Here is a 23,006-nt window from a genome sequence, read left to right on the forward strand (position 1 = left end):
ATAATTATTAAGCACGAAGTCTCGTGTAATTATGACCCTTCAAATTAATCTTCCGATTTGGGGTCAGCGATACCGCCATTGGTGATAACAAACTCTGTTTCGCATTCTTCCAGATTTGGACTGTCGTACACTCTGGCAATGCGTAGATTGGCTTTTCCTGATTTATTAAAATAAGTTTGCCATTTTCCCTGTATAGCTACATTCTAACTTGCACACCAAAAGCAGTTATAAATACCTTTTTTCAATGCCAATCTAGTCGTTGATGAGTGGGCCAAAATGTTGCCGCCCACTGGCTTCACCTTCAAGTCGTTAAGAAGACTAAAATTCAAGTCTGTGGTGATCTGATTGGTCAGGAACACGGCAACGTTGTACTCCTCACTGATTTTCTGTGAAAAAAAACTACGTGGCCATCTGAAGCTCTAGATATGCCCATTAGTCTTGCCTGCAACTTGGACATCATCAATCCTAGCTTCATTTGTCTCTCAGACATTTCACCGGCTCCCACAAAATCCACGCGAAAGAGTGACATTATGGAATCTATGATGAGCAACTTAAAGATTCCCGGCTCTTCATGGAATTTTTGAGATACGCTTTTGTTCGTGGGAATTGTAGAAATTATTGGTTTGATATGAAACTAAAAGGAGAACTTTATTACCTATTTAAGAGTTCGTATTGATGCTCAGAATTGTATGCTCTTGCATAAAGAATGTTCTCTAGGACTGCTGTAGAGTCCAACTGGAATCTGTCGGATATGGGCTTGATTCTTTCAGGGCGACTATAATTTAAGTTAAGGCTTTTCCTGTGTTGAAATAACGGATTCTCTGAAGTAATAAAAGGATACAAAGTATGCTCGGTATCAATATAAACCACTTTCCCTCCAGGGTAGCCGTTTTCACCAGGTACCTGAGCAGTCACACACAAAGTATGTGCAATCTGCGTTTTCCCAGTGCGTGCCTCCCCGAAAACCTCAGTTATAGCCATGGATTCAATCCCTCCTTCAAGGATATTACTAAAAACCCTTTTATTAAGGTTTAAGTTCTTCAGGCTTACGTTTTTATGTGTGTAGGTACTTTAAGTTGTGACTTCCAGTAGTCAATTTGAAAACCATTCTTCTTTGATCAGAAACCTCCAAAGCAGTTACGAAGCAGCTAATCGAATTCATTTGTCCCAATTTGGAGCAAATGTCTTTTATTTTGGTCACTTTTGCGTCGTTAAAATCTTTTAAGGTCAATAGTTTACGTCTGGTGCACATTTGTACCCCTAAAAAAAAGCAAAAACTGCATTTCAATTGTGATAAACTCAGCGATTTCTTTTTTGAATTTTAGTCTATGAATCATTGAACGTAATTTAGTCCACAACTCGTTGTTTAAATTAGTTTGGGGGCTGGTAGAAATATAGGTGAAATCAGGGTAAGTTTTAAGGAAAATACGCGCAGAGATTTGAACTTTGCAATAATGGTCTTTACACCGGAAACATTACCCGCGCGAATTAACAAATCCCCGTTTAATCACACGAATATCATGTTTTTGCTGGATAGCGGGTGATCAATAAAAAAATTTCGTAGTAGCGATGAACAGTAAAATAAACGCCAAAAATTGTCATTATCTTGCTGTACACATGGAATCTTTGAGCATTAAAGACACCTAGTTACATAATAAAACATAGTTACGATTTTTAACAATAATCATTTTTATTCTTACCTTTAATAGTATTTATTCCGGCCTTCTGCAGTTGCTTAACATCCTCACAGGCCACTCCATGCTCCTGTAACATCTCAACGTCCAAAAAAGCAACTTCCTCCTCCTCCTCGATGTCCCCCTCTGTATGGGAGGAGGTGGTCAACGTAGTACCCTCTGTAAATGTATCATCGGCCTTATTGATAACCACTGTTTCGCACAAAGGTGTTTCTAGCATTTCCATAGCTTTTGAACAATTTTCTTTGATTTTTGAATTGCATAAATCGATATTTTATAAAACGAAGCGAAACCAGTTTCAAGTTCAAATCCACGAGATGCTCTAAGATGGCGGCTGCTTGGATAACTTTTTCGAATCGGGGGAATGTCCAATTACTATTGGTTGACTGCGCTTGAGCATGACCCTCTAGATGAAAACTGTGAAGTTTGCTAAATTGAGTGAGTGTGACAGAGATAGTCCATATAATCTGTCTTGCTTGCTACCACAATAAAATAGCATAATTTTTATTAAAATTATTAATTTTTATTATCAATAATGCATTAATTTAGGTTCTAAGAGGGCAAAACCCAAACATACATAAGCTTACTATGTAGTAAGCATTATAATATACTTCAAATGATTCAAACATTAAGCTTTATTTTAGGTTACATAAAAATCAATACCTTACAAAAGGCGACAAACAGGTGACAATAACAGTTGAGTGTCACGTCACCAAAAGTGAGGTTGGATTCGACTTTTATTTACCAACAAAAGTCTCCATAAGTAAGCTTTAAGAAACACCCCAAAATGAACGTAATAGGTGCCGTAAAGGCTTATGTGGACAAGATGACCAACGAGAGCGAGCCAGGCATGAAAGTGCTTCTCATGGACAAAGAGACAACCAGCATAATCAGCATGGTGTACAGCCAAAGTGAGATCCAACAAAAAGAGGTGTTTCTGCTGGAACGTATTGACTCTCCTAATTACGCAAACTCTACGGGGCTCCGTTACCTCAAGTGCTTGGTCTTCCTCAGGCCCACGCAGGTCAACATTGAGATGTTGTGCCGAGAGCTGCGTAATCCTAAATATGGTGCATACTACATTTACTTCTCAAATATCATTGCCAAAGCTGACATAAAACTGTTAGGTAGGGTCTTTGACAGGGTGATATTGGTGTGTTTGAATTAGATTTGTTTTAGCTGAAAATGATGAGCAAGAAGTGGTGAAGGAGGTGTTTGAGTTGTACATGGACTATTTGGCTGTGAATCCACATTTGTTTTCAATGGGCATTCAGTGCTGTATGGAACGACAGTCATGGAATCCCAATGCTCTACAGCGCACTGTGCAGGGTTTGGTTTCAGTGCTTTTGTCATTGAAAAAATCACCAATTATAAGGTGAATAATTCAAAGGCAGATGAAAAAAAATTTTGCTATCTGCTTAAAAGATACCAAAATCCTACATTCTACAAACAGAAGAAGAATTTCTTTGGTGTTATCATTTCAATTTTGTCTTGAGCTGTGAAAATTTCAGCAGTCTTTCTTTTTTTTAAGGTATCAAGCTAATTCCAAACTTGCCAAAGACTTAGGAGGGCGCATTGAGGACGTCATGAACAAAGAATCATCCCTCTTTGCTTTTGGGCAGAGTGGACACAGCTTGCTGCTTATTTTGGATAGACGAGATGACCCCATTACTCCTTTGCTGACTCAGTGGACCTACCAAGCCATGGTTCATGAACTGTTGACCATCAATAACAACAGAGTGAATTTATCCAATGTCCCAGGTATAGTGTTTTTATGGTAAGTAGGTTGTTGAAAATTGGTATTCTAGGTGTATCTAAGGAGCTCTTAGAGGTGGTCCTTTCTGCTGAACAAGACCCTTTTTATGCAAAGAACATTTTCATGAATTATGGTGATATTGGACAAAACATCAAGCAGCTGATGGAGCAGTTTCAGGCCAAAGCAAAGAGTCATCAGAAGATTGAAAGCATTTCTGACATGAAAAATTTTGTTGAGTCTTACCCACAATTCAAAAAGCTCTCAGGGAATGTGACAAAACATGTGACAGTAGTGGGGGAGCTTAGCTCTATGGTGACCAAATACCATTTACTAGATGTGTCTGAAGTGGAGCAGGAAATCAGCTCTCAAAGTGATCATTCAGCCCATTTGAACAGTATCAAAAAGCTCATCCAAGATGACAAAATTCGACATGCAGATGCTGCAAAGTTGGTCATGTTGTATGCTTTAAGGTACCAAAGTCAGAGTAACAATGAAACATACCATCTCATTGAAATGTTGAAAAAAAGAGGAGTTTCTGATAAACTGATTAAAGGAGTTGTGTATCTACTCGAATACGCAGGTTCTCATGCCAGGCAAAGCAACCTCTTCAACGTAGATGACGCAGTGAAAATCACAAAACGATTCTTTAAAGGCCTAAATGGTGTTGATAACGTTTACACCCAACATAAACCCCTGTTACACGACACTTTAGAAGATCTCGTCAATGGCAGACTTAAAGAGCATGTTTACCCAGTAGTAGGAAATCACTCAAGTGGGCTACGGCCTCAAGATATAGTGGTTTTTATAGTGGGTGGAGCCACTTATGAGGAGTCCCTTACAGTGCACAGCTTCAGTAAGCCTTACCCGAGCTTTAATATTTTGCTGGGCGGCACCACTATACACAATTCAAAGAGTTTTTTGGAGGAGGTGGAAACTGCTTTCCAAGGAGAGGACATGAGGTTGCGGAAACACACTAAACATCTAAGAAATGTGAAGTTTGAGTAGGTGCATTCCATGTTCCTTATGTTTCACCATCTACATTCCTATTATTTATTTATTGTGTAAAGTGTAAAGTTTGTTTTACTGATAATATTATTTACATTAAGTTTAAATATACATATTAAACGATACCAGCCCTTCTAAGAATATTTCTTGTTTCTGATCATATTTACGGTGCTAAAACTAAAATTCCAGCTTTTCAAACCCTCTAATAAATTTTCGCTAAAAGTCGAGCTCTTAAGTGGCGTATCATAAAATCGGGAAAAAAAATTAATCCGGAAAAAGGTGTTAAAAAGTATTGTCTCCAACTTTTTAAACTGTTTATTGGCTTTTAAATCAAAAATCGAGGTCATTTGTGGCGTGAAAAATCGTGAAACCCGGGAACAATACATTTAAAGGACGTACAATAAAATTTAGTTTCAGTGTTCAGTAGCGAACAAGTTTTTTTAAAGCTTCTTAAAACGAGGAGATTATGTAGCAGAGGTTTTTATCGCCTTATTATGAATTTCTGAGCGACGCGTCTGGATTTTGAATCTGAAATTAAAAAGAATTTTAATGTGTTTTTCAGGCTGAAGTGGTTTTATTGGGAAAAAAAACTGCTCCTTATATATAGATATTGGTTTTTATTTGTTTTGACTGTATTGCCGTCTCTCGGCGTTATACATATTTCAACAATGGCACACCATATACATATATCTGTAACACAATATATATAATGTCTATACAACAATTTTTTGCTACAGCTCTTTCTCTCTCTCTCTCTTTAATTTATCAACAAGACATTTTTACAGGTCCTAAATTTTAGTAACAAACGGAAATGAAACTCGAGAGAAAAATGTATATTTGCGGGGGATGTGGGCCTCGCAAGGCAGTGCTTCTGCCCCTCACCGACCCATCATCAGCGATTGAAGGCACTTTCGAAATCATTGTCTATTTGTTTTTGTCTATAAAGGGTCTCTTTTAGGTACCACTTCCTTTGCGGAAATGAATTTCAAAGCAGAAAATACTGTCGTAAATTCAGCAGGATATCACAGAATGCCAAATATAACAAGTACACAATTAATTAATAAAAAAAGAAATAATGATCACAAACTCTACTCAATATTTTCCATGTATGTAGTTCAGTGGCGTAGCACTATGTTGGACATTCTGTATAGCAATCTTACAAATCGAAATTAATAATGCACAGAAACTTACGACTATGTATGAATTAAAATTATAAAAGAATTGCCGATATTTGAACGAATTTCCTCCACTACACAATTACCTTACATACGTAACAAAAAAGCACAAGTGAGGTATATTACGTTATTAATTATGCAGAGAAGTCGACACTTATTACAAGCATGGAACTATTTGTTTTCCCCCTTTTCTGGGCCACCCAGTAGGGGCTCTCCATGCGACCACTCTCCACACACAAGTTCCCTTTCGTAATCCACTACAAGGTCCAATATATAGCAATAAAATGGAGGGAAGTGTGCACTTTCCACATATACTTTACTGTATCACAGCCAAGAAGTCACATGGAAATTATATTTGTATGGGGCTTTGAAATTGATTTTTAAGCTCCTTTTATGCAACAAAACTTCCAAAACTTTGCTTTTAGACCATCGGTGAACAAAACGGTCCACTGATGGAGTTTGGACGTTTTTGCTGCTGGACAGTGCCGGACTATGTTGGTTGAATTGCGCACAACGGGGATGTTCCATAGCGGTTATCTGTGCTGTTCCGGCACTGCTGTGAAACCAGATTTTAGCTGACTGCTTCTATTTTGTGTCTGGTAATTGAATAATTGCCAAACATAAGATAAAATAAAATCACAAACACAGATCTTTGAGAATTTGTATAAAAGCAGTTCCTTATCACACGCGGCTTGCCATTTGAGATCGAGGTGGACTTACACACCAATCAGACTCCACCGTAACTCCGTCCTTATGTACCTACAAAAAACCTAACTTTAACATTTTTAGATATCACTCTTAGTAATACTCCTTCATTTTTGCGATTATTTACAACTTAACCGACGTTTTTACTGCATCTTGCCCTTATAACAAGTTCATTTAACCCTACATGTATTAGTATATATTGTCATGACGAGAGAAGTTTTTGAAAATAAACAAGTTTCTCGATTGCACTCTGTTCTTATGCATCTTTCAGCTATATAAAAAATAGACTTCCTGGACTTTTAAAGCCTCGAACGAACGCACTACAGTAACAGTTTAAAGCTCAACTACTTTAGTAAGGGTAACAATGGCGATTGGTTTTTTTTTAAATAAAGGCTCGAAATGTACACTAAAATGTACAACATTGCGCGGCTTTGAAACGTCCAGTGTCGATATAAATGGCCGTACCTATTAATATCGATAAAAAGCAACATCCTTATAAGCAAGTATATATCTACAAAAATAACCGGCAGAGGGAACTAGGGCGGATGCTGCGTGTCGATTTTCACCAGTTCTATTATGGATCACAAACACCTCCCTAGCTGGGGGCCAGTTTCGTGGTAGATTCGCTCAATACCGCCTCACAATGATTTTCATTGCTTTCTAAAGCGTCTCTAGTGTGAAACAGGCATTTCCCGCCTACATTACTGTGGAAAATGCCTATGTTCCACAGTTGTTCCGTTTTCGAAGCCAATAGAATGACAGTTGTTTTTAGTCAAAATGATAGGGGCCTCGCCACTATTACTTAACTGTTACTATAATCTCCACCTTCATCGACTGCCCATTGACACCCACCCTTTCTCCCCCTTCAAACAATGAATCAGTCCTCGTTAACTCTACTATGCAAAACTATCACTTTAAAACATCATTCCACCCTACTCCTCTTCGCCAGTTCCTCCTCTTCCTCGATGGCATCAGGGGCGCTCCACCTCCTCTTCCTGCTCTCGGCGTCCAGAGGCAGAGGCGTCAGTTGTGCCGAAGGGGGCGCGTAGTAGCCCCCCATCGGTTGGCCGTAGTCGGGGGACCTCACCGATTTGGGGGGCGAGTGAGACAGGGGTCGATGATGGTGGTTCTTGGGCGAGGGCAGCATGAACGGATTTGTGCTGGTGCTGTTAGTCACCATGGTGTTGCTATAGTTGCCGGAGTACTGGCGGGCCGACATGGCGGTGGTGGTAGCGGTTGTCATGATGGTTGTGCCCCTCGAAGAGCTGGAAGTCGCCGACGCGGGTTCACGGGGTGCTAGTGACACCATCACGTCTCCTACCTGAAAGAATAACCATAATTTAAAACATGATCAATATTGAGAGAGTCAGACCCTTAGGAGTTTTGAAGATCCTCAGGGGTCTTCAAAACATAAACCAGCCCAATTAGGGACTATTCGATGGTTCCGATCAGTTCGCCGAAGCTTTAGAAGTTGCAAATGTTTACTCGTGGTTGATATCATAAGTACAGCTCTATTATAGGATCTTTCGGAGCGGACTCTCTGAGCGTCCAAACATTCCCGGAATCGTCCATTAGACAAATACGTGAGTGCGGTCGCATATGACGGCCCTAAGAAAGCCATATTTGTCTTGTTTATGGCTTCTTGGAAATCGGCTCAAATGACGCGAACGCTGTTCAAACAATTTAACATCCTAACAGAGTGTTTGCCCGCGCAAATGCAATTGCGGTGGACGCTTTAACTATCATGTCGCTCGTACTTAGTCACCTGAACAAATAACTGGTCCTTCGAGTCAGATAAGTGCATGTTACACACAAAACAGCGCGTGACCGCATGTTTCTTAACCTCACTCACCTGAAGTTTGTGCACCTTCAGTCCATGGCATTGTAGGGTCCTGTCGGGGCTGCAACTGGCCCAACCGTGCCCCATCACGAAGTAGGGATGGTCCGCCGTCGAGTCTACTTCCACCTGCAACAAGCAACTAATCAAAATGGCTGGCGCAACTCTAGTAATGTTCTCGAGTACCCCGGAGGTTCTCATATTCTAGAAGGTGATTTTCTAAGGAACTGATCAAATGAGCCCGAATTGCTTGACGGTATCAAAATGATCGATTTTGTTCTAGTCTAGGTCGACAGTTCTAGTGGCACTGTCGACCGTCCCCAGGGGTCCTCAAGTCACTCAAAGGGTCGTGAATTATTCAAATGATCAGGGGCAGAGTCCATTATAAGAAATAAGTTCTTCGTCATTACGTGTGGCTGCCTCGTAAAATCTGAGCATGGAATGCCGATCGTACTTGTACTCGTCGTAGTACTACTACGAGGGGTGGGGCGGAGGCCGAGGGCAGCAGAAGGTAGTGCCACCACGTTCGATACCGGAACGTTGTTGTCCTTGAGAGAGACCAAGGCCCAGTTGGTATTTTAAGTTCGTTGTATGGGAAATGGGTTGTGTCTAGGAGCCGGGCATTGTCTTCTTCTGGTACGTTTCGAGATAACCTCGACTGCTACTGGTGTGCTTCCATTGATTCTTCTTTCAGGGTTTATTAGGGGACTAATTCAGCCACAAAATAAATAACCTGCTGGCAGATTAAATAATTCGAAGAATGCCTTAATCATCGCGTTTATTTTTTCATTCTGAGGTGAGTTTGTGTAACGCCGGAACGTACTGACTGAAATACGTTAATAGTACTGGCAAACATTTACTCTCTCTCCGCTAAAAATAGTCCCTCATTCTGGCGAAGCTGGTTTCCTTTGTTTATTTTACGAGTCAAAACAAATAATAGAACTTACGTGACTCGATAGCTGGCTGGTAATCGCATTGCGCACTTTAAATTGCACGAAAGAGTGCGGTGCATTGTTCAAAGCAAGCCCAGAGGACAACGGACTCGGATTTGCCGCTTTAATCAATTTTCAATAATCCTGATGACGTCATTATTTTTATATGCCATCCCAAGAAAATTAATGCGACAGCTGGTGCGCAAAGCACAAACAAACAAGTAACACATTTTGCCATAAAATACCACTTGAAGTTATTTAGGATTCGCAGAGCCCTCATCAGCAGTTAAATTTCTCAATCACATGGACAATCTGTCCTATTCATCCACTTAGAAGCGGCCATCTTCAATCCGCAATCACCGTTTTCAAAGGAGTTTAAATCCGTTGATCATGCAGGCCATGCTGTAGTTATCGATGACACAGAAATTATCTAAATGAATTATCTTGTATCAATACATTAATTTGGAAAATCCAACTATATAACATCAATCTGTACACTAACTATGGTTATTCGATGTTGTGTTTTAAATATATCATTAATGAATTAATTTTGCATGAACATCGAAAATAGTACTTTTTGTAATTATGATGAATCATAGATGACAATGATAAATAAGAGAAAGGTGACATTCTGAAGTATTTAATATTATAATAAGCTTAAACATTTTTGTTTGCAATGATCTGTGCGATATTTCAACGTTACCACCCTTTTAGGGACGCCCGTGATTTTTTAAATTTAACTCAAATTGACGTCATTGCATTTAAAACCGTTTGGAATAACGAAACGTGTTTTTTCCGATTTATCATCCCTTTTTGCGACCCTCCTGGTCTTTATAAATCAAATATTATAATGATTTATATTATAATCAAATGTTATAAGAATAAAGATGACTTCAGACTTTCAGTGGCGTACCGTGTGTGCGAATGACCACTTTTCACCATCTAAGTGACGTCACAATGGCAACCGCGAAGTATACGATGATGTTCTAATTAAAATTAATAAGAGTTTTACTGTTAATACTCTTGATGAGGTTGTAATTTGTTCAATGTGATTTCATAATATGCAGTGAGGAATAATATTACTCAAATTTGAAATTATACAGTTTATTTAATTCATTTCGATCACTAATCATTTTGGTACTACGCCATTACGACACAACATTAACCTCGAATTAGTGTGACAGGTATTTAATTAGCTCTGGAATTCAGATATATTATTATATCAATTAAGCCAAAATGGTCCTCAATAATATTCGAAATCGGCTATGCAAACCCATTAAATTGACTCTTAAGGTAGTGCGGGAATAATAATTTTTGTGACGCCGTATGAGGCCAACGATCAGCTGAAATTTGCCGCCAATCTTCATTTTTGAGGTTACATTATGTACGCGCGAGTCTGGAGATCTAATTGTGCCTTTGTTGCTGGGAAAAGCAGTCCAACCGCCGAGGAATGAAAAGGTAAATGTCTTCAACATATTAAAGTGATTTCTAAGGATGCCCTGAGTCGGATCTGCGTCTTGGGTCTCACGCCCAATGGGCTCAGCACAATTTTCGGGCCTTAACGGTAACATCCCATATGCCGGCTATTCAGATCCAACTGGGGCCCCCTTTCATGTTTGAACTTAGGTCTATTGTATACTCAGTAGAATAAGCTGATTTTCCGTGGTTTCCGTGTGGGTCCTTAAGCCCCCGAAAAATCATAAATTCTACATTAGTACCGGCGATCTTGGGCCGCATCTAGCGCCTTCGCGTTCGGTCCAAAGTCACTGACCCCGGTCGGGTTCTCAAGTATCAAGTCGACACGGTTTTAGGTGGGTTTTTGAAGTGTTCCACAAACAAATATCGAACCCGTGGGTCGAATCACCTTTTTATATGTGTCTCCTACCAATATCGTTGAAAGAATTAGATCTGCGCGTTGTTAAGTTGTGAGGTTACAATAAATAGTGAAACAATGTGATGGACGAATTCCGGTAGCGAATTCTACCAGAAATAACGCGCATGCAAAATATGGGTGGCAATAAAAAGGCAATAAACAGGCGGCCGTAACAGCGCTGAAAGTGGTTCTTCCAGTGGTACTGGTGAATCGAAATTCGCGCGAGATTGGTCACCGACCTTGCCTCCGGTGATTCGAGGCACTTCTTACGTTCGCTACAGCATTAAATGCTTCATGGGATCTATCTAAGTGCTTATAGACGCCCCGAATCCGGATGAGCGTTCAAAAACTTCATAGTTTTTAAAATTTTTCATGTAACAATGTTTGGAAGTTGTTCGTCTCATATAGGATTTGGCAAAATATGCCCCGTCAAAACGTATATTTCGTATAGAAAGATTTCCCCAGAATCCCCCCCATTTGGATTCTGCTCCTTCCAATTTTTTTTCTTTTCTGAACTGCTCTTTCTGAAGATTCTGAACTAAACCCTGAAATGAAATTTCAGAACGCATCTGTTATACTTCGTACCGATTTTCTGAGTCCACAAAATTCAAACTCGATTCAACCATCGACCAGACTGATTCTGACCATTTGAATTATGGTTGTGGTAATTGTTAAGGCTTAAATTAGCTTTCAACTCATCAAACATTCTTTCATTTGACGACAATGTCAGAGATTCTTGTAGTTGCGATTCTGATAGTCTACACCTTGGAAATTTCAGCTCCAACTCAGGATCCGCCTATAATATTTCGTCTATTACCGGGGTCTGATCTTTCGTCCCTCTGATAAAAATCGCGGAACTTCAAAATTTCTCCTCCCTGAATTCCCGAGTTTTAATCGAGGACCGAACTCATTAAAATTTCTTCTTGAGGGTAATTTTTTGAGGGCATTTGTAGGCCCTGAAAGAATACAAAGAACCCAATATCGAGTTCAGTATTATTTGTGTATTCACTTTGAATCAGTTCTCGACTCCTTAAAAACTCTCTAGTGCGGGTTATTGAAATAATTCAAGATTCATGTCTCAGTTTTTATGGCTTTTTGATACAACAAATTAAATTTCAAACGTCGGTATTTCGTGACCTAGTTAGCCACTTATAAAGGTGGCAATTCCGAGAACTTTTAGTTCATATCGCATAAACTTGTCCCCAAGAAAAATCTGAAAGCGTAGGCATGTCATCTGCAGCTGGTGAAATTTATGCTGGCGCCAGCATTAAAATTCGACCATGAGTGGCCAGTTTCGTAACCTCTAAACCGCTTTAAACTATGAAACAGCAAAACCTCACCTGCGCTCTTCTTTGGTCGTACGTCAGCGTAATGGTAACGTGCCCTTCCTTTCCTTCCTCGATCTTAACCACTGTACTCTCGGCCAGCCTCAACGCAGGGTTCTTTTCTGCAGATTGTACAAAGTCCTCAGTCCTCATGTCCTCAATCCTTTTCAACTCGCCATTGCCCAGCTGCACCAGTTGCCCTTTTTGGAAATTAGCCGGTACAGTGTTGTTGTTCAAATGCTTTCTTGGAGACCTTGGGGGTGAAGCCGTGCTCGCAGCAAGACGCCTGCGCCCCTCTGGAGGCTTCTGCAGATCCAGCGGCATGGGCCGAGGGGAGTCTTCAGGCCTGATCAACAGCCGATGTTTCATTGACCCTTCTTTTCCCGAGGGGACCTTGAAACTGGGGCTTTGGGGCAGGGGTGAATTAGGCACCGGAGAATTCCTCTTCAACACCCCCCCACTTGACTTCACCAGCGATGTGGGGGGGTTGAAGGTGTCAGGATGGGGCGGAAGAAAGGTGGCGGTGCTGCTAGCAGTAGGGGTGGCCGGCGAAAACATTTCTTGGGGACTCAATGGGGTGGGCGGGAAGGTGGGAGTCCGCAACATGTATGGTTGCGGGCATATTGAAGGATACGGGAAGAGACTGTATTGGGGACTTGGAGGGAAGGGCCGGTAAGGCGAATAGGGTGATAGTGGCTCCTCCTTTACATCCTCTTTTTGGTGGGTGAGATTGACTGGGAGGGAGGAGGGCGGCGGGGAAGGGTATTTGCCAATCCGGCCTCCGTTGGGGTAGGAGGTGGGCACGTTGGGTACCCCATTGTAAGTTCTGCAATTGAGATTTTTGTTAGTTGTTTACGAGGAAAAAGAATGGGACCTATATAGTACCGTGTGGCCGGAGGCAGCAGCTTGGGATGAGGTCTTAAGAACACCTCAGCGGGCTGCTTTGGAGGGTTCCGGCTCCACGGTTCAGAGTATGTCATGTAGGGCAGTCGTCCTTCTACTCCGGCGGAAATCATCGGCCCGATGGCCTTTTACAGCCTTCCTGGAACAAAACAATTATTTATGTATTTACACTTCAGAATACTTTGGTAACTACAGCGCTTAGACTAGCAGAGAGATTAAAGCGTTGGCTCGCGAAGATTCTGGAACATTCTAGATTCGTTCGCTCTGGCTATATTTAATTGAGGTATAAAATAAACAAAAATAAATTCATACTGCAACATTGGTTGCACAGTCTGACATTTTGCTTTACGTAAATGGACATATGTATTCAAATTCAAAGAATAATTGTTACTGGCGATTAATCGACTCGCACCTACGCTGCGCTATTGCGATGTAGTCGATGAGATGTATAATTTTATTGTGTTGCGTAACGCTACTCACTCAGCTTTTTGTTTCCAGGGCTAATGAAACGGCACTCAAAATCACACAAACAACGCGCGTATTGTTTTAAGGGACCATTCATGTGGGTAATTGTCGTTAACCAGGGGAATTCGGCCTTGGCAACGAGAAACCATATGATTACTCATGTTCACGTTATAAATACATATCATAATATAATAATAATATATCAGATTGGACGAGGAACGCGCGTATACATTGGAAATAACCGAGGAATTCAGGACCGGATCCGAGAAATTACCTTTGAGGAATATAAGACTACACGACAAAATAAGTAATCTGAAATTGTTCATTTTTAAGCCCAAAGATGGCGAACGTGCACGATTGAGGTTAAGTTCTTTCCCGCAACTCTGCCAGATGTCAGCAGGAGTTTACGTAAATGGCGAATTGACGTAAGTTTCTCCTGCATGAGCGTGAGTGCAGGTAGACGTAGAATTGACACTTAAAGTATGACATTGATATCATACATTCAGATGACTTTTTTAAATTTCGCGCCACTTTCCTGCTCATTTAATCCATGGGTCAACCACACCTTTGACGTACGGTTGCGCCCATATTGGTAATTGCGGATGTTGACATTTAGAGACGTAGGTAAGCGGTATGTTTGGGTCATGTAATGGCCTCACGTCCGGTCCTGTAACCGCTCGAAAACGTACGAAATCAGCGAACCCATCATCGTGAGCGCGTTTTAACGCGCATCAAATGTTACATTGTTCTTTCTTCAATAAATAATGTTTATTATGGTAATTGACACAATTCATGTGGGATGTCTATTGTTTTGCCGCGTGGGACGCTTTTATTTCGGTCGACAGAGATAAGCTCATCGGAGCGCCGGTTTTTAATAATGTGCTGCTGCTGCCCCTTACGGTCTTGGTACGTACTACTTGACAAAGAAACGACACAATTGCAAGTTTCGATTTGTTAATGGCCGGGAATTTGCTGATATGCTTTCGTTGGGTAAGGTTAGGCGGCGTAACCTTCGCCTTGTACTCGAGGCACGTTCGGTTTGATCGTGGAGGCAGCCATGTTGCCGCGATTGCGATTTCAAGCTCAGGAATCTCCGAACACGCTTACTTCCATGAATTTTGACATATTTTGACAGCAAATACTATTCCATGGATTAGGTTAGTTTAGGTTAGTCTCAAGTCCAGGAATCATTTTCAAGACTCATTTTCCACTGAGAATCTTAGGGCCTTTTAAAAATGATTTTCAACTCTTCTAAATATTTCCAGTTTCATGATTTTTTAGCCTTTTAGGTCTCCCATGACGGAGCACTTAATTCCATATTCGATAAAATATTTTTTATTTCAAAATTCAAGGCAAATTTCACTCCAAACTGACTCATATCTAATCTATTTCTGAGTTTTTATTTGTTGCAGGTTCCTTCAGGTCTCGCGTAGGAGCTAGTTTGGAGGTTCTATCAAATGACTCATATCTAATCTATGTTTGTCTTTGTTGCAGGTTCTTTCAGGTCTCGCGTAGGAACTCTAACTTGGGCATTTTATTAAATGATTCACATCTAATCCAAGTTTGTCTTTGTTCCAGGTTCTTTCAAGTCTCGTATAGGAGCCAATTTGGCTGTTTTATTAAATGATACATATCTCATCCAAGTTTCTTTTTGTTATAGGTTCCTTCAGGTCTCAGATAGGAGCCTGTTTTTATGACATGTCGTTATCAATAACGATAACATCTGTGTCTGTTTTAGAAAACTTTCCGCGTACAATTTCGATGTTTTGTGTGGAAAATCACAGTTCGTTAGATGTTTTTATGTGGGAGGTACTTTTTAAGATTTTATAACATCAATGAAAATTGGCATCGAGACAGTTTTTCTATATTTTTCACTTAGATATAACAATGTTTCGGCTTGATGCAGGATAGTTTTCCATGTCATTTTGGTGTTTATATAAAGAGTTAAAGTTCGATAAATTACCCTTTATTTCGGATTCTTTCATGTTGCACTTCGGACCCAGTGTAGGGTAGTATCCTGGAATAACATGAAATAGGAACCAGTTTAAAATTTTTAATTTTGAGGAACCTTTTCACGTATTCTTTTTGCATTTAGGATTCTATAGGTTTCATGTTCCGTTTTTCAGGACTTTTCTCCTTTCCACGCATAGCAACATCTTGCATACTTCTGCCTTTCCAAAAATTCAATTTTTTTCTTACGACTTTTCGCGGTCTTTAGACTTCTCTGGGCCGGATGGGAATAATTCAATTTTAAATCGTTGACGCGTTAATTACAAGCATCGTTCGGGAACCACATTGTTGTATTTCAGGCAGTTTTCATTAACACATCAATTATCCGGTTAGATTTCCACCGTAAACGGAAAACGATAATCAGCCGTTACGCAAATCGAGATAATAATAAAAGACCCAGTAATGAATAGTAGATTTAATAGTAAACAGAAACACCTGTGCCCGTGCACACTATTAATACGTATCTATTTTATATTGCGTAACGCCGTCCAGGACCGTATCCCACCCATTTTACCGCAGTTTCTTACTGCACCCCCTCAAAGAGCTGCGTTCGATTAAAGTTTGTGGCATTTTTCAGAGAGCGATTAAGGATTTTTGATTGTTTTGAATGCTAAGATAAGTGCTGACAAGAGGCTGCAACGACCCTGGAACTGCACGTTTAATTATTATTCATTAAAATAATGTGGAGTATGCAATTAGTTTTCGGTTACACAATGCGATACTTATCGAGTACTGCTGCTGCTGCGATTGCATATATTATTAGCGCATGCATTTACTACGCACCCTATCGGCCATTTTTTTTAATTCATCTGTAGTACCAGTAAAGCACTAACCTGTTGCAGCTAGCGTCTCTTTGGTTTTAAAGCTCCAAAACAACCATTCGCGCTGCTGCTGTACAGTAACTACTATTGCACAACGACCGCGGTACTACCGTGATACGCACCACCAACACAAATACGTCATCATCCTTTACGTAGGCCTAACCGCGAGGTACTACGTATACTACCGCGACCACGGAACCAAAAGACTCGGGTACGACCGGTCGGAGTGGGAGGGCCGCCGGTCGCGAGATGTGATACTTCCAAGAATTCGACAATAGAACCACTTCAGGGCCCGTAATGGGCCTCTCGAGATAACAATGGGTCCACGGTCGTGTTTATGGTGCTCTTTTTGTGCACGTCGAATCTCGGAACGATGGACTAGTCCCCGGGGGTGCTGCCAACCCAGGAAAGTCACAGCGGCAAGGGGAGGGTGGTTCAGTACCACCCTGGACCCGATTTTCATGTTTGCGTTTTGAAAATTCTACAAGAAATTAGCTGAGATTTTAACCATCTATATCAGGGTGAAAGTCAAAAATCACTGTTCAAATTCCCATTGCATGTGCAGTATTTAGAGGTGGTAAAACTGTTTTTATTTTAGAATCAAATTGCGACCCTTCTTCTTCTCTGGTCGCTCTGAGTTTTGGTTGTAAAAACCAACATTTTATTTTCATTTATACTCATTAGGCTCAGTCAGTGATTTCAAAATCGATTTGGTTTAATCAGAACTGATACTTGAACAATCCCAACAGAATAGCATTTATTTCAAATTAATTTAGTTTGCGACCCGCAGTGTTTAAGGGTGGTTGAATAATTTTTATCGTCAAATCAAACTGCGCCCCTTCTCCTACTTTCTACGTTCTTGGTTTTGGCCACGAAGGCAAGAACTAGTTGTTTTAAAATGCTGCATTATGTAGTCATTAGACTAAAAATTCCAGTAGCGTAGGCAGAATTTAAGGGTGGTTCAATTTATGTTTTGCTTAATTTTTCTATTTAAGCGATGTCCCTTTTCTCTAGCTCGAAGCCCCTACTTTTAATTAAATTAAGATGTGAAAAGACTGTCAAGAGTATTCTATTTGAATATAATTAAACTGAAACTGTGTTCTTTTTCCCTGACTCAAGATAGAAACGTGCTGTCAAAAATAGTTCATTTTGACGGAAAATTTTGGACACATCTATAAATACCACTGTCAAAATTTGAGAACTGTGTCCTTTACCTTATTTAATAGAGAACTTTGATAACTGCTTGTTTCCTTCTATTCAATAGAGGATACATCAAAGTGAAAATCCTGACATTTTCAACAAATCTTTATTTGCGAGCTTGCCTGTTTCTAACGTTATTTTCATTAAATTGTGAGTTTCAAAATATGCTGTAGAACACACAATTGATCGTTAGAATGTTTCCCCCAAACATCTGTTTTGATTGACGTTGGAAATTTGGAATTGCGATTTTACAAAATTTTCAGTTTCTGAGAAACATTATTATTTTGACACAATTTGAAAACGTCAAAATAACAGTATTTAACGACGTTAGATGGACTTTAATCCACCCTCAGAATGGGTTCAAAAATTTCGGTTTTGATGACTTTTTGTATGTAAATTATGTAAAAATTTTCCTTTTCAAATACTGAAACTACCCTCTTTTTTTCCAGAACCTTTTCCAGCATATTCTGAATTTTTTTCCAATTTTATTTCCAAGGTTTTAAAGGTATCGATACCTACATTAATGTTCTCGAGTGCTGTGTTAAACGATAGCTGAGAATTTACAGCAAAAATGTGCATTTCTATTGTGTATTCAAAGATAAATAAATCGCGAGTGCGTACGTGATAGTTGGATGTTTACGCGCTTATTGGTTCGTAGATAACAGTTTACGATGGGAGTTTAGAACTGCTCAATTAGAGTTTAATCCGGGCCATGTTGTGGAATTTCCAATATTAAGTGACGGTGAATTTGGTGGTCATTAACGAGATTCTAAATAAACACGAAAAAAAATCACATCGGCAACACTGCTTTTTGGTATGAGGTAATGTTGTCAGATTTGAACTTTAGCCCAGTTTTGGGTGGTAATCGGGGCACTTGTTGCACCCGCTTTTAAAAGTAGCAACGAGATTATGATAAATTTGCATGGTTGCCAAAGTTTCCACATGTTATATTCAACTTTAAAATTGACAGTTTCGCACTGATGACAATTGACCATTGCATAAAACATGCCAACTGGCAACATTGCATGATCTCGCAGTAGTTTTATTATATCAAACGGAAGTTACCAGATATTAACTGACATTAAGTACCACACCGCGTGTTCATTTTTGGGGTTTCCAATTTTAACACGTCCTTTTTACAGCTTATCTTGCATATCTTATATCAAGCCAAAGAAGCTAATTGCGGATGTACATTCGCAATTGGGTTCCTCGAGCAGGTGTGAAAAGGGTTTCGAGTCAAAAATAATTTCGACAAGGTCATTCTCTATGGGTCGGTTTTTGCTTTATAACATGGCGCAGCCTTTTATGGTCTTCCCTAATAAAAATTTACTACAACACCATTTTCATGCTCTTGGGAACCATCACAAAGCGGCTGAACCGCAAAATTGCCGCAACCCACCCACTTTCAAAGGCGGGCAATAATGATTGCTAATGTCGTTTAAATGACAATTGGTCTCGGTTTCCTAAGAGTTAGTTTCGCAGCTAATTGAGCGCGATCAAACTAACATACATATCACCTGGACGAGTGCCACCCTCAGGTGGCGGCGGCGTATCACACCCCGGCCGCCACAACCTTGGCTCGAAAATCAATTCAGCCTTGCCTAATGCAGTCGCTATGGCAACAGCGCCCATTCATCCCGGTCGCGCCGCCCCCGGACGACGTACAACCGCCACTCCCGCGCTGTTGCCACGGCTACCCCGTCCGCGGGGGTTATTTTTACCCCACCCGGGGTCGTACACGAGGCACTTGTTTGTTTTTACGCGGAATTTGATAATTTGACCTTGATCATGACGCGAAATAAGTCAAGCCATATTGACCCGCCGACAACGCCGCTACCCAAAATATGTTCTACAATTTACTACCCCTATACGTGTAGAAGGGTGAATATTTCGGCCCCTGTGCGGGAGTAAAGAAAGAAAGGGAGAAAGGGAACGTTTCATTCATGCTGCCTGCCTTTATCCAGAGCTGCGGTTTTTGGGGCCCCCGGGCCTTCGCGATGATAATGTGGGGTGGTTTCGGGGGCGAGGGGTATGGACGTTGCAATCGCTGTAGGAACTGAATGGAAACACCGTTCTTATCGATCGCCCGCTGGGTTAATAGTTGCCACGTGCGGATGAGAGAGAAAACTAGAGCTAATTTGAATTAAACTACGGGCACGTGCCTTCGCCCTTCTGAGCCCTCCGCAATAGTTGGAGGATGCTAACCACCTCAAACAACAATAGACGTCAATTGGCGTTGGCCCCACCCAAAGACAGTGTCAATGACACCCTTTTTATTATTATTCCGCCAAAGTGATTAATAAACAATGTAATAATTGGAATTGTTTTATGGACGGGTGCGTTTAAAGGCGTTACGGGGGACTGATGTTAACCTGTTAGCCAAATGAGGAGCTTTCTGCCCAAATTCGATTAATTAAAAGGGGAAAAGTTTTTTCAGATTTATATCGTTTTTAGACTGATTTTCAGGTGGTCAAGCACCGACCACACAACTTTTTTTCTTATTAAAATTCCAAATTTTATTCGAAAAACTCCTGGGTCCGTTCCATTTAGCCATCAGTTTAGTATCCCATCACGATCGGCCGTCTAACAATGCCAGAAAAGTTGTTTTTCAAGAGCTACACGTTTGGGGATAGTCTCAAGGTGAGCGCAAACAGAGCCGGCTTCCCCCCTCTGACAGCAGACCATTAAATGTAAACTCCGGTCCTGTGCATTGGCCATAGCTCAATCACCTTACACAATATAACAATTTTCCGGTGGCCTGTAAAAACGTCCGCAGAAAATTAGCATGCCACAAGAGCCCTAGGGCTTCTCCCACGTAAGCGGGTATGCAAATATACGGGGTGTCACGAGATGGAGGTTCCCACAAGGGGCCCCAGATCTGAATTCGCCCCTGGGGAAAAATTTGCTGCAAATTCGGCTCATCTCCTTTGCATTCTCGGAATGCACGCGCTCGTCCATTGTTTCCCGTCAAGGCCACGTCGGAATTAATTCTATCGGTTTGCGTGCGAGAATGGGACGTATTGTGTCCCCCCCAGACTGAGGGGGGCCACCATCTGAATGCCAATATATAGATCTGATTGTTCATGCAATAACCCTTCTCCTTCTCGGGATTTTAAAGAGTGAATGAAAAAATCCAGAAATATACAGGGTGTTTTGCTTGTCTTGAGAAACAGCGTTATACATATATCTCGAAAACTGTAAAATCTGGATGTTGTTGCTCAAAAATTCTGATACATATATGGAATAAATTTCCAACGGGGATTCAAGTCTTCTATGTCCTCTATTGAGGACACATCTGACGTACATTAAGACAAAAAGTTAAAAAAATACTAGATGTCCATTAAAAAGTTTCGCTTCATATCTCCAAGTATGGATTCTGCTATTACTTCGAATAGAACTCGGAAATTTCATCGATTTGAAAACCATCTCAAGTCTTCTAGAAAATCTACTGAGACATTTATATTTCTTCATTTCAGTAGATTTCAAATAATTGAAAATATACCGGGTCTTTCACGTGAAAAGTCGGGCTTTGTGTTCCCACTCCTGGATATTGTTGTTATGTGAATAGAATATGCCAAAAATATTTCTACTTCCTAAGGCGATGCATTTGTCGATTTCACTAGATTTCATACTTCGGAAAATATACAGAGTGTCGAGTATTCGCTAATAAATTAAGAAGCATTAAAAATGCACTGAGAGTTCCATATGGAAAAACACTGTAATAATACACACGCATGTATAGTATTATACATACAAGCGTTCCCAGATTCAGTAGATTTGAAAACATTTTAAATGTACCGCATGTTTGAGTTCAAGTTGCCCATGGACTTGGAGGAATGCCACTAACTTAGACCTTTTTAACCCTTTTCAGCCTGAAACCGCCCCACAAATTATGTTTCAAGCAGCGAATGAGGTGTTCAAGGGCAGGATTCGCCATGCAACCTCAACTGACCGTTGTCCGCCATTATGCTAATAAGGTGAGTCACTACTGCCATATTCGCATATCCTGCGGTTAATTGTCGCTGCTCCTGCCGAGGCGCAATTACATTAATAAGCTGGTTCACTGAACCATCATCATCATCATCATCATCATGAATCACGTGGGGCCTTAACTGCTCCTCATTGACGTCCGTGCAATAGGCCATCAGGAGGAGGAGGAGGATAAAATCTTTTGTGTACTATATCGTGACTCGGCATACTCCATCACCGGCTGTTTTTATCTAACACATAGAACAGCTCGACCAGGAGCCGATCAATAGAATGCGAATGTTCATTCAGTCGCGGCGGAATGTGCGATCGATCGTCATCATCGCAATGCCATTTGCACAGTCAATTATTGAACATGCTGGTGCATGTTCATTAAGGTAATACTCGTTTAAGGAAACTCGTTTTATTGACGAACACTATCCTCGTTGCTCGCTCGATAAGTCTATTCGAAGTGAATGCATTTGTTGGATGTGTTGTTGCACATCAATGAGGATGAATCTCTATAATGGGAAACGTTTTCTTTCAAGTTTGAAAAAGCAAAAATTACCCTTATGACGCAAGAAATGTCCACGAAGCCCGTTCGCCAACCAGATCTGACCCTGTGCGATTTTCAATCAGCGACAGCATTCCTTTTACTATCTACCGGTTACGACGTGAGTAAACTTCTATTAATAACCGGGCACTCACTTGTACTTAGTGCAAGTGACGTCCTAGCTTCCACAGTGTGACCGCAGCCTTAGCCTACAGTATTGGGGAAATAGGCTTATCTGAACTTAATGAAAATACTCCTGCCGGCACACGCAAATTATAGTGTGTAGTCGAAAATTTCATAACCTTGACATTGAAGTAATAGATGAAAGCGCTCACCTTGAGGGCAGAACTGCTGCTGGGTGCTATCGGGGCGCCATGGTACCCTGCAGCCATGTGAAGGGTCCTTAATTTTTCCTGACAGGGGCGCTTTCGGACAATCGACTACGCTCAAATTGCCCCCGGTATTGGGCGTTCGGAACACGCGACAACGTGGACGAGCGCAAACTGAACGTAACGTAGTGAACGATTGAAAGTTATATTACAGCGTGTGTACGGGCCAGACAGTGGCGTCGTAAAAGGCGTTGCCATATTATAGTAGCAGGATTTCCTGGCCTACACGGGACAGAATTAACCCCCGCAGGGAAAGATGACTTCGTTAGATGCAATTTGGCAACACTGCAGCGTACGCAAGTTCGATGTTTCCTACTTGTTGCTGATGGCAGGAACTCGGCCAGAGCATCGGGAATCGTTTGAGGCAGGAGAGGGTTGGTGGACCAATTACGCGCCC

At 40.9% G+C, this 23,006-nt stretch overlaps 3 protein-coding genes across 3 annotated transcripts; 1 reads left to right on the top strand and 2 right to left on the bottom strand.

Moving 5' to 3' along the window:
• Positions 1–5: 5 nt before the first annotated feature.
• LOC136411492 (meiotic recombination protein DMC1/LIM15 homolog) lies at positions 6–1,980 on the bottom strand. The gene is made up of 7 exons (XM_066394079.1): positions 1,701–1,980; positions 1,071–1,260; positions 842–1,009; positions 656–775; positions 456–590; positions 236–399; positions 6–157 (listed from the first exon to the last, which is right to left on the bottom strand). The coding sequence occupies exons 1-7, from the start codon at positions 1,918–1,920 to the stop codon at positions 45–47; spliced, it is 1,110 nt and encodes a 369-aa protein (XP_066250176.1). The 5' UTR covers positions 1,921–1,980; the 3' UTR covers positions 6–44.
• A 407-nt stretch (positions 1,981–2,387) lies between these two features.
• Positions 2,388–4,515, top strand: Vps45 (vacuolar protein sorting 45). Its single transcript, XM_066394350.1, has 4 exons — positions 2,388–2,821; positions 2,874–3,069; positions 3,226–3,455; positions 3,503–4,515. Exons 1-4 carry the CDS (start codon positions 2,482–2,484, stop codon positions 4,453–4,455), a joined length of 1,719 nt encoding a protein of 572 aa, XP_066250447.1. The 5' UTR covers positions 2,388–2,481; the 3' UTR covers positions 4,456–4,515.
• Positions 4,516–5,052: 537 nt separating this feature from the next.
• Positions 5,053–22,713, bottom strand: Atx-1 (Ataxin 1). Its single transcript, XM_066393752.1, has 5 exons — positions 22,556–22,713; positions 13,188–13,344; positions 12,318–13,128; positions 8,188–8,301; positions 5,053–7,656 (listed from the first exon to the last, which is right to left on the bottom strand). The coding sequence occupies exons 2-5, from the start codon at positions 13,316–13,318 to the stop codon at positions 7,258–7,260; spliced, it is 1,455 nt and encodes a 484-aa protein (XP_066249849.1). The 5' UTR covers positions 13,319–13,344; positions 22,556–22,713; the 3' UTR covers positions 5,053–7,257.
• Positions 22,714–23,006: the final 293 nt, after the last annotated feature.

The sequence above is a fragment of the Euwallacea similis genome, chromosome 10, assembly GCF_039881205.1.
Source record: "Euwallacea similis isolate ESF13 chromosome 10, ESF131.1, whole genome shotgun sequence".
Classification (NCBI taxonomy): Eukaryota; Metazoa; Arthropoda; class Insecta; order Coleoptera; family Curculionidae; genus Euwallacea; species Euwallacea similis.